The 18,067-nt window shown below is 41.8% G+C and overlaps 1 protein-coding gene across 1 annotated transcript in view; it reads right to left on the bottom strand.

Moving 5' to 3' along the window:
• SLC7A10 (solute carrier family 7 member 10) overlaps positions 1-11,800 on the bottom strand; it is a 42,533-nt gene extending 30,733 nt beyond the window's left edge. Inside the window, exon 1 of the mRNA XM_065661599.1 lies at positions 11,623-11,800. Coding sequence (XP_065517671.1) covers positions 11,623-11,761 — 139 coding nt within the window. The 5' untranslated portion in view covers positions 11,762-11,800. The remainder of the gene's footprint in view (positions 1-11,622) is intronic.
• Positions 11,801-18,067: the final 6,267 nt, after the last annotated feature.

Raw genomic sequence — 18,067 nt, 5'->3', positions numbered from 1 at the left:
TGGCAACTTTTCTTGATGCTTTTAAATACCTATGGTATGTGAATTTAAGGAAGATGCCAGATGCAAAATACAGATTAGTACAGACCTGAATGCCCCTGCCATCGCAATTTGTAGGACCCTAGTAATACACTTCTGTTCTAGTTCAGCCACAGATAGGAGATACTTGATTCGTGTTGTTTTCCTTCTCTCCTAGTTTCCTAAAGCAATAGACAGATCAGGTCAAAGCCCAGTAATTAATGAATGTTTGCTGCTCTGCAGTGACGGCATGAAGCAAAACACACTTTAATTCCCAAAATGGCCAGATAAAGCCTCTACAAGTAAAAAAAGAGCCTCATCCCAGCATGGGCCGTATCTGAGCTCTGCAGGAGCAGTGGACTGGACCAGGTAATGCACAGAGCGAGGCTGTTAGAGCCACAATGCTGCTGCCCATCTTTGGGTATTTTATTTCTGTGACATCCATTAGATTTGCTTTTAAAGCAAATGCAGATGTTATTCTGCTTGAAGTAGGTTCTTTATAAATATCATTTTACAGAAGTTGTGTCATTGGTTTGGGTTTTTTTCAGGTCTGGTGCTTTTGAGCAGCTAAATCTCTGCCAAAAAGTCCCCAGACTGTCACAGAAGGCCACAAAGGTAAATGCAGGAATCTTCAACAGATGGTGTATTTAGAGACCCCTCTTCAGGGAGGTCCTGGGAGTTGGTGGCTGGAAGTGGATTTGCTCCTCTTGGCTTTTGTGTGTCACCTCCCCTGTCAATTCAGAGGGCCCCCCAATTGACAGAGCTCAGCAGCTCCTGCGCCCTAACTGCGTTTGGTCAATGACAGGCGTTTCCTTTATTAGATTTGTGGTATGAGGAGTTTACAAGACTATCCTATAACTTTAATCAGCAAGAACGGATTACACATGTCACCATTGCTCTCCACTATGCTGTGCAACCTGAACACAGTACGGTGTATTCTCACCAAACTTCACTGCAGTATGACTGCCAGCCTTGCTCAGCTATGTGGGTAATAAAGGATTAATGTGCTTTGTACCTAGCTGCTTTAATTTCATTTAGGAGCCTGCTCCTAGGAGGCAGTGAGGTCCTCTACTCTCGTTGACTTCAGCAGGATTTAAAAGACTTGGGACCTGTTAAGAAAAGGGTCTTTAATCTTCATTTGGGAGCCCAAGCATGTGAAGTCGAGCTATCCTTCTGTATGGACTTGTAATATGTGCAGGATTTGAGTACCTTTTGTAATAGTCTGCTTAGACCTTAATGCGTTGCTAGGGAACTGGCTGTGTCCACAACCAGTAAACATGTAGACGTTGTGTCCCAGTGGTCTCTGGCAGAGTTTACCATAAGAAATGGCTTTATTGCAACAAGATCTACTAGCAGGAGTATAAAAAAAGTAGTTTGCCAGCTTTTTTTTAATTACAAGCATTTTAATTCCATCACATAAATAGAAACCCCTTCCAGGCTGAAGGTTAGGCATGTGAGGACACCACCCAGAACAAAATGATTTCCCTTAGTCTTTAAAATATTGATTCAGCTATTTTTCATTTACTTGAGTCTAAGTGCGGTGTTTGGAAGCTTAACAAGCTTTCTTGCATTAACTAAAGCTACTACTATTTTCAAGACACTTATAAAAGAGCCCACAATTTGTTTCCAAAGTGCATGGCTTTTCAGGTTTTCAGGCTGCACTGGAGAGTATCAGAAACAACAAAAGTTTTGCATTTACGGAGTCCTAGAATGCCATTTCTGAAATGATCTTATCCCACTTTCATGGACATCAGTACCGTCTGCTTTGTTTTAAATTAGGAATAAAACAAGTCTGAAACCCCAACTACCAAAGAAACAAATCTGCTATCAAAACAGGACAAAATCTGGGCAGAGAATAAAAAATTATATAGAAATGGAAATGAAATACAGTCCGATATGACCTCCCTAAAAACAAGCAAGCAAACCCTGTTCTACTAAGCTCTCAGGAGAGCTGCTGAAGGATTTTGAAATAATGCAGAAAAGGATAGTAATAGAATTATTGCATTCTTCTCAGTGAATTCCTTGCAACTCCCTAAGAAAAACTGATCCCTTGGGTGCTTTGTATAAAAGGATAAAAGTTTGTGACATAGAATCACACAGCTTAAAGCTGCAAGCTCTCATATTCCTTGGCAATCATTATCATCAGGTTTATGGAAAAGCATATATTGATCCTTCCCAAGGCATGTGTTGGCAGGGAGGCAAGGAATACTCTTCTGGGTTCATCAGCCTTCCTTGTGGGGCCTGAACAGGAGCAATCGCACAGCACAATATATGCCTATCAAAAACTCGTCACATATGACATACGCTAACAGCTTTTCCTCCTTGTCTTATGGTGGTTGCGCAATGTAACAGCAAAGAGATGGAAGACACTTAGGAAGTATAGTAGACATTCCAACTAATGATGCTTTTCCTTGTCAGACCTGTAGCTTACATGTCGTGTACATGTATTCAAGTGCAATGACCTCTTTGCAAAACTGCTTAAGTTACAGAAAAGTTGTTTCAGTACTCAGTGTTCAACCCCTGTCCTCCACTGTCTGAATGCGCCTCTATGTTTACAGCACAACTTCTTGTTGCCTGACTGCTCATCCCTGTGTGATTATCTGACCCAGAGTTAATGTAGCATAACTAAAGCATCTGAGAGTTGTCCAGTGTCACAGGTGAACTAGAGGTTTTGTGATGGGCAGCCTTGTGGCATTCATTGTAACAGATGATATAAAGTTGTGGATTTTAGTTCTCTGACCCAGTGTATTCAACAGAATGAGATTCTCCCTTAACATGATTTCTTCCTGGCTTTTGTGACTATAAATAAGGTCCTTACATTGTTCAAACTTAACATATTTTTTGTGGTATATTAAGATGTTTGGCCTGATCAAGATTATGTGGCTTCATGTAACTGATGAAAGAGCTATTGTTTTTCATTGCAGAAAAACTGCCACTCAACCAGATCCCTGACCTATTTCTTGGAGTCAGAAGTAACCTTTCTGAAGTCTTACAGATTTTTCATGCTGTGTTTTACACTATTTATCTTGAAGCCCCTTATCTGAAGTGTGATTACAACTGTATTTAAGGATCAGTTAAAAATTTTCAACTTAATCTTCAGGTCTAGAAAGATTCTGTTTTTTCTTATGTTTTGGTGCTATTCTAAAGAAAGTGTTAAATGAATCAGAGCAATTCAGCCATGGGGGTTCTTCCATTACTGAGTGATAAAAGAAATTCCTCCAGCTTAAACATCACCAGTGTATTCCTCTCCACTTTTCTTTCTCTGAGATATGGCGGAATTTGTCTGTATTGTTGGAAAGAGATGATAAACCATGTCCAGGAGCAGTAATTTAGCCATCTCACCCTAACAGTAGATTGGGCCATTTATTACACTGAAATCGGAAAAACAGAATCTACAAGTTCCTGAAGATGGGAACAACTTGTAATCTTGCTTTTCAGCCCTGACATGCAAAGGCCAATGCCAGCAGAACACATCAGGAGAATAAACTAATACTGCATAAAGATTTTGTAGAGGCTGTCAGATGAAGAAATGTATTTACCATTATATACGGCTTTCCTCTGCAGGAGAACAAGCCTTGCATATTCTCTCTGCTTTCTCACTACACAAAGATGGATACAGGCATTTAAAAAGGAATTAGGATGCTGAGATGCTCAGTCCATGCTGGATTGCTGGCTCCCCAAGCTTCGCTGTGGAACATGTGCTAAAGAACTCCTTGGGAGTCTTTTGGGTTTTTCAGGACCAGCAGAAAAAAACAACACTGTTTTATATTTGGGGCACTTCGGTGCTGACAAATGCCTTCTCATTTTATCATGCTGCAATCAAGATGACAAAAAAGTGTGGCAGCTTGTAGAAACTCCCCCTGCAAGCCAACAAAAAACGGGGTCTTGAAAAGAAAAGTTTGGCACACAGAAAGCTCCAAACACAAAAAAGCTAAACCTCTACCAAACCATTTCTGCTTGTTGTGAGCCTGCCAAAGCAGAACAGACTTTCTCAACAGAAAAGGCTACATTATGCTAAAAGGAAATGAGCTGCAAGGCACAGGAAAAGGGAACACGAGTGGAGATTTATGGCACCACTGAAAGCAGGCACTGTATTGCCAGATCAGGAGTAAGACACTACCAAAGGATGCTACCTTTGTTTTTTCATCTGTCAGGGAAGAAGGAGAGTTTCTGCTGCAGGATATCCAAACTACTGACATGAATTGCAGAAAGCCCATAGCTCCAGCGTTCTGATCAGAGTCAGTGCATCATAATCAGAATTCTCTACTTTTTCAGACAAAAGGAAAAAAAAATAAAATTAAAACAACTAGCAACCCCCCCAAACTAAATCCACCCAAACCAAAACCACTAGTCAATGAATACCTGACAGTTAATAACCTGCAAACAGAATTGTTACAAACACTTTTGATCAAGTATCACTGAATTCATACAGAAAAAATCGTGCTATTTTTGAAAAAGATCTTTATTACGTATGCCCTACTGCTGCTTTTGAAGATCATATGGGAAGGATTTGATATTTTTTACATTGTTTTTTTGCTGCTGTTTTGGCTTTCACTCTTCAGATTGTACATGAGGGACTTCACACACTGAATGCTCCTGGATACGAACTGCAGCAGAAAGGCACATGTGTGGACAAACAAAACTCTTTTTTATGTCCAGAAAGACTCAATTATGAAAAATAAAAAGTTAAGGCTTTTTCCTTTTTCTGCCAGAAATTTCTAACTAGAGCTCCTTTTGTCTCTCTCTGTAAATTCAGCCTCAGAGGTAAGCTGCTAGCCCAGAGGAGCTGTAGGATCTCCCTGGATTTTTACCAAGCTTGATTTGAACTTTGCCATGGTTTTTCCTAGCAAGTGAAAATGCAGCTTGTTTGCAGCACTCTAAGCTCAGGTGCAAAGCTATCCCAGATGATTCTGATGGGTGGAGCAGCCTCAAAGAACGCAAGAACATGGCATCACTCCTGAAACACATCATGCCATAAATGTAACTTTCACAATGCATTTTGGATAGGCATCGCTAGGTTGCTTTCTTTCAAAATGTAGGCTCTGATCTTTCTCAGTAGCATGCAGCTCTTTTTCATATTGGGTATCATACCAAATTATGGACACCTATCAGCTTTAATGTATATATGGAACCTGCACATGTAATTTTCAGTAGTTTTGAATCTCAGCCTAAGCCTCTGGACTGTACAGAAAAACCTCTTCACAAGTACCTCACAAGTGTCTGTGGTTTCCCACTGCTAAACAAGTGCCATTTATCCTGCACAAAAATCGACTGCTGCCTTTATTTAACTGTGATTTCATTTATGAGAGGCCAAGATGTTAAATTACACCTCTCTATAGTCCAGAGCTAGATTCTGAACTACTGCTCTGAAAAAAAATCAGTCATGTACGTGTAAATACTTTGTTTCGTCAGCAACTGCCAGGAGAAACTGAAAGCTCAGAATATTAGTTAGCAAGGTGTGCAGCAGAGATAGGGAAGACCTGCTTTTGAAACCCTGAGAGAAAGAGAAAGAGAGAGAGAGGGAGACAGAGAACCACTGAAGTAATCTGTATTACTCTCACAAGTTGGCAAACAAAAGTGTGTCCTGAAACTTCAGCCAGCTATAAAAGTGAAACACTCTCACACAGATTCAGAGCAGGAGAAGATTCTTGCTGCAACACCACTGTTTTCTGTGTCCCCAAGCAAGATCACAGAGATCTGAAAAACTCGCCTAAAGATATAGGTGGTTTTCTTCTTTCTCATACATTTTTCTTTCTGCTGCAGTTCTGTAACTTGGGTACTAATACAGAGAAGCCTGTTGAGCCTGACTAAGAATGATCTAATGATTTGACACATTACTTGATAAAGAGATGGATCTGATAGGTGCCAGTTGATTAAGGGACAAGTAATCAGTCTCCTTAAGCAATGGCAGCATATGAAACATGATCAGAGAGGATTCATCAAGCAGCTGATGTTAATACCTATCAAGTTTCAACACGTTAAAGGAGCCAACAAGAAATCTGGAGAGTGACTTTTTACAAGGACATATAGTGATAGGACAAGGGGGAACGGCTTTAACCTGAAAGATGATAGATTTAGGCAGTTCTTCCCTGTGAGGGTGCTGAGGCCCTGGCACAAGTTGCCCAGAGAAGCTGTGGCTGCCCCATCCCTGGCAGTGTTCAAGGCCAGGCTGGATGTGGCTTGGAGCAACCTGCTCTAGTGGCAGATGTCCCTGCCCATGGCAGGGGGTTGGAACTGGATGAGCTTTAAGCTCTCTTCAACACAAACCATTCTAGTTTTATGATTTCTACTTCAGTTCTTGTATGTTACAAAAAAGATGAGTATGAAGGCTATCTCCAGTTCCCTGTGTTCTCCTTCCCCAGTGTTTAATCCCCAGGATTCAGCAAGCTAGCTGCTGCTTGCTGAATCCTGCACTAGGTTTCTGTCTATGAAGACTGGGGGATTTAGGGCATGTTAGAACGGCAGGAGACACAGTGTGAAGGAGAGAGCAAACTGACAAGCAGGAAAGCTGGTAAACAGTTTTCTGTTATGGGCAAGGAAGAAAGATTGCATACAGTGCAATTATATCTCTGTGTTATCACAGAATGCTGTCCTTGGAGGTGATATTTATGCAGATGAAAACTTCCCTGTAGATGCATATGCCATGGTTAGTTAATAAGCACAATGCCAGGCAGATACAATGACAATCAAGGAACCTTATTTGGTTATTCTCTTGATGGGTTATCATGATGTGAACAGTAATTTGCACTACATACTAGGAAACCCCCGACATAAGGAAGCATCTCCAATGTAAAGGAGCTTTTCAGCTGGTATGCATTCTGCTGACATCATGTGTAAGGCCTGACTGACATCAGCTATGGAAGAAAGTGAGTGTGTGCTGTTTTCCAGGTGATGTGAAAGGGTGAACTCTAGAATGTTACTTTCAGAAGTAGCAGTAACGAACATATTGCTCACTGGCCAGGGTTGTATCATTGGACTTGAATTGGGAACCAGTTTATAAGGGAACTTACACTAAGCTTGTGAGTAGAAGGAGCACTATAAGCATTTTTTAAGCAATGCCAAGTCAGTGGATACAGATAACTTCACTGCCTGTGCTCAGCAAAATAAGGAAGTATATTTAGTTTTAGCTAATATATTTTATTCTGGCTTAATCTGTAGGTCTTCCAATGGGCCTTATAAGGCCTGACATAAAATCATTCACATGTTTACAACAGACTTTATAACGTGAGTATGAACCTATGGCTACTTCCACGCAGTTTTACAAGCTGCCTAAACAAATGTTGTAAGAGACGTTTAATTGTTTTTTTTTTTTTTTTTTATATAAAGCTACTTGGTCTGTTTCAAACCATCAAACTACACTCATTAAATGTCTTATACAAGCAATTTGTATATGCAGTTATATGCACATTTTTAATGTGAGAATGGTGAATTCTGTTATTGAGACTAAAAGAATAGGCTGGTATCAGATGTTAATCAGGCTGCTTTTTCTAATTCTTGTACTTCATTCTAAAGAACAGTGGAATGTAGTAAAACTACACAAAGCCAAGTCATGGAGCTTTCTACTCAGTTTTTCACTGACACAGGCAAAATGCGCATTGAAGTCACTGTATAAGAGTTTCTCTGTATAGCTTATATGCCTGCGTTCATAGAAAAGATACATATGCAATAATCTTAATTACACATGTAGGTCTACAAATGAGATATAAAGATAACTATGTAGGCAGTGCATAAAGTGTTCAATTAAACAGCATAGATTTCTCTATGTGCTAAATAAATAGTAATTTGGGGTTCAAGCAATTATATAGTATCTGTAAAAGTTGTTACCTAGTTGATAATAAAGCACATATGTTACTACTTTTTAAGCTATATCTCTTCATCTGAGTATTGGCAAGCTTAATTAGCAGTGTAACTGAGTACCTTAGAAGATTATTAATTGCAGGAACCCATGAAAGATTTGGTTTCCCTGTATATAACCATGTTTGAGCAGAGCAGTTTGGGTAGTCCTACAGCAAGTCTCAGTCACTGTCCAAAATTCTGTGGCTGAGATGTATTGTCAGACAGATTTGTTACTAAACACTGTGTTCAGTTTTACAGTCATTAAGTATTAGTCTCTTCTTAGCATTAAAACAAGAAGTTTTTGTATTTAATACGTGTATTTACATTAGGATCTCCAAAGAACTGTCTTCTGCCTCAACATGAAACAAGCTTTGTAAATAGCTTTCTTCTTTAATTAGGCCTGTTTCATATGCAAACTAAAAAAAATATAAATAATGAAGTAACGAAGTGTTGTGAGAAAGCTAGCCTGCTGGAAGAAATCAGACCATTTTATGGGGTGGATATAGGACAGGCATATTATCTTCCTAGTTTGACGTACTTTCTTCTGCTATTCTTCTGAATATTTTCTGTTAGATGCACTGGTATTTCTTATGGCAAAGCCTTTCAAACCTCTATATAAGAGGATAAAATTTTAAAGGATAAGTTTTGTGATTATTGTTGTTATGCCATTACGATGGCATAACAATTTATTATGTTGACAAGTATCTCAGTTGTGAAAGCAGTAAGAAAATTGTCCTATAATTACATGGAAAAAAGACTGAAAGGGAATACCTATATTGCAGGCTATGAGAGCTGCAGGGGCAGGATGAGGGCTGCCTCTGCCCACCCATGATACAGTTACTGCTCCCTGAACCAGGATGTGCCCTGCGTTCACAGGGAAGGCTGAGCAGCTCCTCAGCTCCAATAACCAGAAGCCTATAAGGTTTAAGTTGGATAAAGTGATGTACCTGCATCTAGAAGTAGTAATGATTTCCTCAGATGCAGCTGTGACACTTCATTACTATGAAATATTGACAGTCTTTGGCACTATTGGCATAATCTCAAATATACCAGGTAACAATGCTCCCACCTCCAAGCCTTCTCTTTCACTCAATTTTATTGTGCCAGGGAGCACTTACAAAATTATCTGATTCACCCCTCCCCAGTTGCAAATCATATAACGCTTTATTTTAAACAAGCAGACTCAGTGTATAGAAGGCAACCACAATCTTATTAATCACATATTCACAGGCTCATATTTGAAGTATTTTCTGAATACTCCCTTGTTTCCTCTTCCTGTTATCAATTACTAGAAGATTATAATCATCTAAATCCATCCTGCAGCTGATTAGAAATAGTAGAGCAGTCAGCTAAACCAGAACATTTGGTGTGAAGCTGGCAGGTCACAATATCAAGCTGCTATTTGATAATGCAAAAATATCTTATATCTTCTATATCTTGCAGCAGTTGTTTACACTATTTGAATAAAGATAACCTACAAGAATATTTAAAGAAAAATAGAAAGCATAATCTTCTTTTATCTCCATGCAGAGCAAGAGGAGGTTTATTTCAAAAGTGATTTCTTTTTTCTTGGTGTTCTCAAGCAGTACAACTTTGCGATGGGACATCAGAGTATCAGAGCTTGATTAAGCCATTGAAGAGAAATGGGTTTTCCTCTCCAATTCAGAAATAGGAAATGCATTCTGATGGCTGACACGAGAGCCCTGCTGTGTCTTCAGGTCAAAATGCAGTAACATCAACTACACCCATTCCATGCCCCCCATTCAGTCATTTGGAAAGAAGTCTTTCCCCGATGTTAAACTTTATCATACAGAAAATCTGTGAGCTAACTAGTTGCCTAATACCAATTCAGATCAAGTAGTTTAATTTTGTGTTGAAAGAGCCTTAAGTAAGATTTCTCTTTTAACTCCACTAATGGCGAGCTGATCTGGTGTAATTTACAGAGTCCTTTGATTATAAGCTGTAATGTTTTATGTAGTGATATCTACAAAGCTGTACTATACTATCTGTCACTTTGTTACTGAAGACTTTGTGATACATGATGTAATTTCATACATCTCCACACAAAGCAATCAATCTCCAAAATAGGATCCTAGGGTTGTTTTTCAAACTTCTTTTATCAAAATATGGGAGAACTTGCATCAGCCTTTTTAGGTTTTATATGGCAGTGAAAATAACTTTCTCAAATACTTGAACTGCTTGACAGTACTAGACTTTGTCATAAATGCCAGTATTTTTCCCTACTCAAATGTCTTTGATTAGATGAGAGGCTGTTTCACAAGATCTATCTTGTATAAGATCTATTTTGTATATATGTGCTCTGCTTGCAACATGTTGCAACTGAGTCAGGTAGACTGGGAAGGGATCTGGGAGGGCAGGGTAGCAGTCTTGAGATACAGTTACCTAATACCAGGACCAATAAATGACAGAGATGCCATAAATTTCCTCTGGGGCCAGCAGCAACTCAGGTGATACCTGATACTGGAAGCACTGTGCCTGGCCGATTACCTGTACGTACACCACTCTTATGCAAGGTCACCTGAGCTCCACTGAGATCCAGAAACTAGATTTTCCCCCTTAAACATGCTATATGATTCAAGGTAAAGGCATGTCTGTGCACCTAGAACACATCTTCCCACAGACTGCAGCTATAGCTGCCCATTAGATTTCAGTGTTTCATTATAGGAACAAGTGAAATATTTTCCTTTTCCATAGCAGTCTCGCTTGTGATGTAAATGATCCTGTTTAACAGCATTGAAATTTCTTTTATTTTTCTTTTATTTTTTTTTTTCAAGACCCTTCCCACCAAAACGGGGCATAAAGGGATACAGGGCTAACAGCATAAAATTGCCATAAGGTAGTATGATAACCTATCAGAAGTACACAGCAAAGTCCTCTGCCTCAAGCTTGGGGACATCATTCATGCAGATACGGTGTGGTGTCCCAGTCAATTCTGCTACTGTGTTCCTGTGAATCCAACAGCTCCTGTTGTGCCTGCTGCCATCTCCCCATGCTGCCATGGACCTTGCCCCAGCTGCCATTGCCAGTCCTTCCAACATCTCATGGAGGTGAAGGTAATGGATTGGTCTTCCCATAGGGTTTTCCACTGGGAAACTGCCCAGGCTTGCCCCCACTTCTCTAGCCCAGACGCCGCAGTGACAGCACTCACTGAAGGAAGGTGCGAGCAGAGCCTGCCCGACCTCTCAGTTTTGGCTCTGCCACGGGGGAAACACAAACCAGAAGGTTTGTCAAAGAAGGCACCGGTGGGCAGAGACTGCTCCAACCATCAGCAGGCGCGGGAAGCGGGATAGCGCGTCTCTGCCGACAGCCGTGCTGCCAAATCCTGCTCGGCTATTGCAGGTCGCAGGGTATTCAGCGGCCTTCTGAAAGTCCAAGTCACCACCTTCACTCTGAAGAACCCCAATCTCAGATAAAAGAATCAACTTTTAGTTTAGCCTTACACATAAGTGCCACGTAAAGCCTTAACAGCTCTCAAGGCCAGCAGGAGAACGCCTTAGGAAAGTTCAGCTGAGCAGCTGGGGCAGAGGCGGCTTTTACCCACCGCTGGCTGGCACTTCCAGCGGGACCGTGCGCTGTAGGAAGGCGATGGCGAACCGCGCCGTGCCGTGCAGCGCCGCTCGGTAACCTGGCCAGGACCAGGCGGGGAGCTGGCGCCCCGGGACACCTGCCCGCGGCACCGTGCCTCGCCACGCGGCTCCGCGGGGCTCAGCCGAGCGGGGCGCGCTCCCGGGCACCGGCGCGGTCTCTTACCGATGATGATGGCACAGGCGCTGACCAGCCCGATCTCCTTCTTCAGCGCCACGGGCTCGGGGCCGCCGGGCGCGCTGCGCTGCTCCCCGCCGGCCATCGCTGCCCGCGCCGCTCTGCCCCGCTGCCGCCCCTCGCGCATGCGCCGCCCCCCGCCCGGGTCGGGTGTGATGCTGCGGGCCGGGGGGGGCACGGTCACCGCCTCCCTGCGGAGAGGGTCCCGTCGGGTCCCGCTCGGTCCCTCGCAGGCGGCAGCGCCCGCGGCGCTGCGGGTGTCCCGGCGTGCAGCGCCCCCCGGAGACCTGCGAGCGGGTGGGACAGCGGCGCTAACCGCAGCGTCTGGGGGGGCTGCGACCGAGCCGCCGAGCTCCGCGCAGGGCTCGGCTTCGCAGCGGTTCTGCACGTCTTGGCGGCGGTCTGCCTGCTCCGGAGCTTTGTCAGCGGCGGTGGTGCAGTAACTTGAAGGAAAGAGAGAAACAACCGCAAACACTTTATTGCTTGTGATCGTTACTGTCAGCGTGTGGCTAAGCATGGTTAACATCACCAGGGCAATGACTGCTGCGTTTCTGCCTTTACTTTTCTGCTTAATTCCTTCTCTCCTCCTTCCCACTTTGTTTCAAACCTCCCCGTAAGGAGTTAAACCCCTGGCCCGTGTGCGCAGCAGTCGCTGTGTACCTGAGGTGCTGGGGCTGAGGGACCTGCACGTGAGGTTATCGTGTCATATGTCCACCCGTCCACCACCAACCCCCCCGGTGTCCGTGTTGGGTTGTTGATCAGGCCCAGCTGCAGCCATCTGTTCGCAGGATTGAGAAAACAATACCTATTTCTTTTCCTTACACAGGGGATGGAGTATAAATGTTGGGATACTCCACTGCAGCAGGTAGGAGTATCAAAGTAAATGTAAGAAAATAATGGTATGTAGCAGTTCTGCATGTTCTATGAACAAGCCACCTTCATAAAAGTGTCAAAGGAGGATTTCTCCTCTGCTCTCAGATGAAATCAGAAAGTTAAATCGTAATTTGGGAACCTGGGCTTTTTCCTCAAGCTGTAACATCAGGTCTTATTGATGGAGATCCCTGTTTCGATCCCTGTTTCCAAGTCAGAATGAACAACTTCCTGCGAGCACCTCTACATTCAGAGAGGATCCCCTCATGGGTGTCCTGTTCTGGTAGTGCATAGGCTAGAGAAGTTTCACAAGATTATGTGGTATCTGGGAGGTGTGGGAAGGAGAAAGTGTGCATCAGAGGGGTAACTGACATGGTAATGGAAACTGAGCATGGTGAAGTGGTAGCAATGGGACAAGTAAGGTCTGGCCCTTCACCTCAGTGAAGGAAGGTGAGAAGGTTCTGTGGCGCCATCAGTCTGATTTTGTTTGACTTTAGAATTAAAAGCATGACCTGAAAACTGTTGAGTGGCTTGAGAAAATCAGCAGACTGTTCTTACGAAGCTGATAATTGTAAGTGATTTTACTTTATAAAGCTGCTTTATACTGCTGCTGTTACAGAAAGGCTTATTGATTTTCAGAGGCTGAGACTTGTTTCCTAAATCGATCTACTGCTCTGTGGAATTGTTGTTTCTAAATGAACTGCCTCACTAACTACTTTGAAAATGTCCTTTTATTGAATTGCAATGTACTTTTTATAAAGAAGAATTTTACAACAAGAATTACTTTCTGAACCATGTAAACAGTGCTACTGTTTTCCTTTTAAAGGCAGGGAAATGCGAAGATTAAAAGCAAAGTTTCAGATTTTTGAAAGTAATCGGATGTTTTAGCTTTTCTTCTAGGTGGTGTAAATGATGGCTTCAGAGCTATGTTTTCCACCGGCAGCAACTCAAGTAACTTGTAGTACCTCTGAAAGACTCTATGTGCTGTTCTTCTATGGACAGTATGGTCTACTCCAGTCGTCTATGGTGGTCTATTTCTTCTTAAAGGCTAAAAAAATACATTGAACTTCATCAAAAAATCAAGAAATATGGGAAAGAATGGTATTACTAACTGTGCTACTGACTGTATTGCTGAGTCCTAAGAGCCTAATGAAGTTTAGGATCAATTAACCTTACCAGAACAACCCCAGATCTGTTACACGTTACATGACTGCACCTAGTTTCTTTGTTGGATAGGAATTGTGTGGAAGATAAAATCTCAGTCCTGGGATTAGCAAGGAACAGTGTGTGCTGGCTGTAGGATGCTGAAAATGAATACTATAACTCATTTAACTCTAGTAATCTTCAACTCAGCTGTGCAGTAGCTGTAGGTTTTCTCTTTTTTTTTTTTAACATTTTTGCCAGTTTATTGGGCTTTGCCAGGGCAAATGCTAAGTATGCATGTATGCACTCTGCCTGCTGGTGTAAATATTTTGTTCTGTAACTGTTCCCCCTTGCTGAAAGCCACAAGGCACAACTGGCTGACTTTACGGATATTTTTTAAAGTATTTTACTGGTAATTAGAAAGGAAAAACCTAACAGAAAAGCACCAGAAAACTCTCCTTAGAGCGAGATAGTCAACAAACCATTAAATCTAAGAAAAGCAGAGGAACTTTAAGAGTCTTAAGAGCATTCTGTCCTCCTATCCAGTTTCACACTGGTTGCATTTTTGAACAAGGCCAAAAGAACAGAGCTGGTGCAGGAGAACCATGGTGTGAAATCTCAGCTATGTCCCAAGAAGACCTTTTGCAGCCGAAACATTAATGAACTGGCACATACAGCTGTGGCTCAGCAAGGCCAGGTATGTGGCACCTTACAACTTCAGCATCAGATTCTGTTCTGTGAATTTCATCCTTGAGGGCAGCATCTGAACACTTTCACTTGCATCGGGCTGTTCCCAGAAGGAATAGGCAGCCTCTGTGGCTGCAGCATGTGATACCCAGGCAGCTGTGCTTCCCAGGGCCACAACAGAGGCCTCTGACAGGGGACACCCAACCTCTCTGCTGCCCACCCAGGCTGGGGGTACTTTACAGATATCCATGTCAGGGAACCAGTGCCCTTACCCTTCGTGATGAGGATAAAGGTATATTACTGCCTTTTTCTCAGGATATATAGTATTACTATGGTAGGTGCTTATTTGTGATATCTCTGTCAGAATGTACTTCCTAGGGCAGGCAATAAGCTTGTAAGCAGTTTAGCTTAGTTATCAGGTAGTGTGAGTAATAAACAGAGTTGGCAAATGGGGTTGGGTACAGCTGTGTTGGTGATGGAGGTTGATGGTGGCTGGTCTCATATGAGACTGAGTGAATGGTGTGTGGGGTAACAATTGTGTGTGAGGAATACAAAGCCAGGAAATCTGTCCCGGTGACTTAATTTAGGTTTGTAGTCCTGGACCCCTATATAACACTTCATTATTCTCATTTGTCCTTGGGAAGAGGATAAATTCTTTACCTAAATCCATATAAAGAACATCGATTTACTGATTCTTTTCCCAGTGTGTGCATAAAATTTTGTGAAGGGAAGTAATTCATGAAGTGTTTTACTATTGCTGAATGAGTAAGCAGGTGGCTCTTTACAACAAGAGCTTTTGATATGCCCACATCCATAGCAAAACACAGGCATGTAAAAGAGCAGTGGGCCAGAAACCTGTTGGAAAAGACAGTGGGGACAAACTTTGTCCACATTCACTGCCAAAAAATGCTCCTTTTTTTTTTTTTTCTTAAGCTAAGTGCCTGCCTGCTTCTCTGTGTTTTTTACATGAGGGTGAAGAGAGGACTTTTCTTGTTTTGTGATAGTGTTGGCTGCTTATTTAGGTTGTATATTCTGTGTTATTGCTCATATATTTCCAAAACAAGCAAGTCAGAGGGCATGTACATTCTAATTAGTAGTTATCTGAGACAGCTCTCAGAGCAAAGACTTCTTTCAAATTGTTTTGGATCTGAACATGCCGTATCTGCTTGAATGATGAAATGTTAGTAAGCAAAAAAGCCAAAGTTCTTTGTGGGAAGGCAATTGCTGCATAGCAACTGCACTGAGAAGACGCAATGAAGCTTGCATGTGTTCTCTTTTGTTGCTATTTTTGTCCTCATTTTCCCCATGCTCTGAAACGTACAGAAGTTATTAAAGTTGTTAGAACCAGTTATTTTATTCATTGCTACTTATGCTCTAAAAAACCAAAGCAAATGATGTAGTTTGTTTTTTTGTAAAAATAATAAACGGAATTTAATGTGCCTTTTATGAAGGGATGTTGTGACTGAGTTTTCAAATAAATATTGTCTTTAATATAAGTGAAGTGTATGGGAAGAAAGCAAGATTAAAGAAATATTAAGTTCCCGTCATAGCAGATGTTCAGAAAGCTGTAGTAGAGGAAGCTGCATTAGTATGTGACTCCTGTGTGACTCCCCAATATGTAAACTTGGCTTTTTTTTTGGGTAGCTACTCTTCTCTGGAATAATGACAACAGAAAGAAGTTCCTTTAAATGTGGAACAGTTCTGGAACATGTCAGAGAGGCCAATTTGCTCATGCAAACTAGCTAAGCTTTTAGGAAGATCCTCTTTTGCCAGTAAAGGATAGGAATGTAACCAAATCTGGAGTTAGCAGATGCATAATCTTCAGTCTTGCAACAGTGGCTTCTGAGCAGGCTGAGCTTTAGGAGTATGTAGCAGGCTTGCTGAATGGGGAACTGGATTAGGTATTTGGAAAAGCAGGCTGAGAAGCAGGTCTTCTGTGAAGCTCTTTGTTCTGAGTTATTTCTGACAATGCACTATACCTTCTGAATTCTGTAACATATTTGTAGTAATGTAGTGCATTTGTTGGGCATTGGGAAGAGCCTTAGTAGGTAAGGCTGTTCAATTGGCCTGGCTGATGCCACTCTTCCATGGCCTTCTGCAAGATCTGGGAATGTTAATTCCATGATTTCGGAAGCTCAGAAGATTCTTCAGGCAGTATTAGTGTGTTTCAAGCCCCTCTAGGAGGAATGTGGGTCTTGTGCACAGCAGGGGCTCGCCTGGTGTCAGTAACTCTCTCCACAGCCTCTACAAAGGTCAGTAGTTTGGCAATGTATGGAAAAATTAGGGCCAGATACTTTACTGCACTTACAGCTCCCTTTGAGCAGCAGGCTTTTATCCATAGCTTCTGGTTACCAGAATGTTTGCTGTCTTCTATGTAAATTATTCATGAGGTGTGAACTATTGGACACTTAGATATCTGTATAAAAACTACTTCCAAATTTCCACCTATGTCAAGTGGGACATTGCATATTCAAATTATATCACCCCTTCAAAGATATTTCATGACAGCTTACAAGTAGTTGAGTATAAGCAGATTACATAAAGAGATTTTGTAGGTTGTTGAGAATGAGGTTTCTGGAGACAGGCTTATAGAAAGAACCTGGTTCCAATTAAGCACTGGTACAGTTGGTGTGCTATCAGAGTACACTGAACTGCAGTGGTGAAGGGGACCTGAAAGGATGATCGATTTCAGAATGAGTATTTCATTGTAGTATTTCAACATTTCACCACTATAAAAACTGAAAAGCTTTTCTTTGTTACAGTTAGTATAATTCTATCTTTTCTTCCTCAGTGGTCGCTGGGAAACCATCTCATATTTTTCAGTACTGTTCTTTGGTTTATCAGTTTGCTAGAACACTTCTATTAGTCTCTTATCACAGAATAGGTTGCACACACCCCTTATTTCTTAATTTCATTTTTTTTTCCCTCAAAGGACATGCTTTCTAAACCCTGTTCTTATTGCTGTCATCAGGAAGGCTTCAATTGCTGAGGATGGTGTCTTCAGCTGGACAGTGTTGAAGCTAATGTATCACAACTGCTAGCTGAGCTTGGAATAGTCACCTCTGTTTCTTAGAACTGATATTTCTCCCAGTTTGGGCTGTTATCCTGTTGACTGAGGCTCTTAGCTTGAGGTTCACCATAACCTGTTGCACATTCTTTTCAGAAGGAAGTACCAGGTCGTTTTCCCTCTGCATTACTACCTACCCTGTTCTTCCCTAGTCTGTATCTGTGAGCTAGATTTCTTTTGCACCACTTGTTCAGCATCCTGGCTTGACACCATTGCACTAGTCCACTGAGATCATCTTGAATTTTATTCCCCACTTCTGCATTTGCAATTGCTCTCATCTTTTGCACCCGTTAACACTTAGTCTCTGTTTGGTCCCTCAAAATGAATAATCTTGGTTAGATAGATTCCATAGAATAGATAGATTCCATAGGATAGATTTCATAGGATCTACCTTGAAACATCTTTCTGGTTCACCAGTGTATTGTGAATAATGACCTTGAGAGGGATAGGAATTTAATCTTTTTTAAAACCAGTTACACAGGTAACATAACAACTGTCACCTCTTACTTCGTATTATCTTGTTTATGAACAGGACACGTTGTTCAGAGTTAAAAGCTCTATTTCAGAGGAAATTAGTTCAGTTCTACCGCTTCCCCTTTATCTAGTAAAACAAGTTCCCTGTCAGACACGAAAACCACACTCGAATCATCCTTCTTGTGAACTTCT

This window comes from Lathamus discolor, chromosome Z, assembly GCF_037157495.1.
Source record: "Lathamus discolor isolate bLatDis1 chromosome Z, bLatDis1.hap1, whole genome shotgun sequence".
Taxonomy (NCBI): domain Eukaryota; kingdom Metazoa; phylum Chordata; class Aves; order Psittaciformes; family Psittacidae; genus Lathamus; species Lathamus discolor.
Note: the sequence above shows the minus strand (reverse complement) of the source record. Positions and strands in the feature narration are given on the sequence as shown.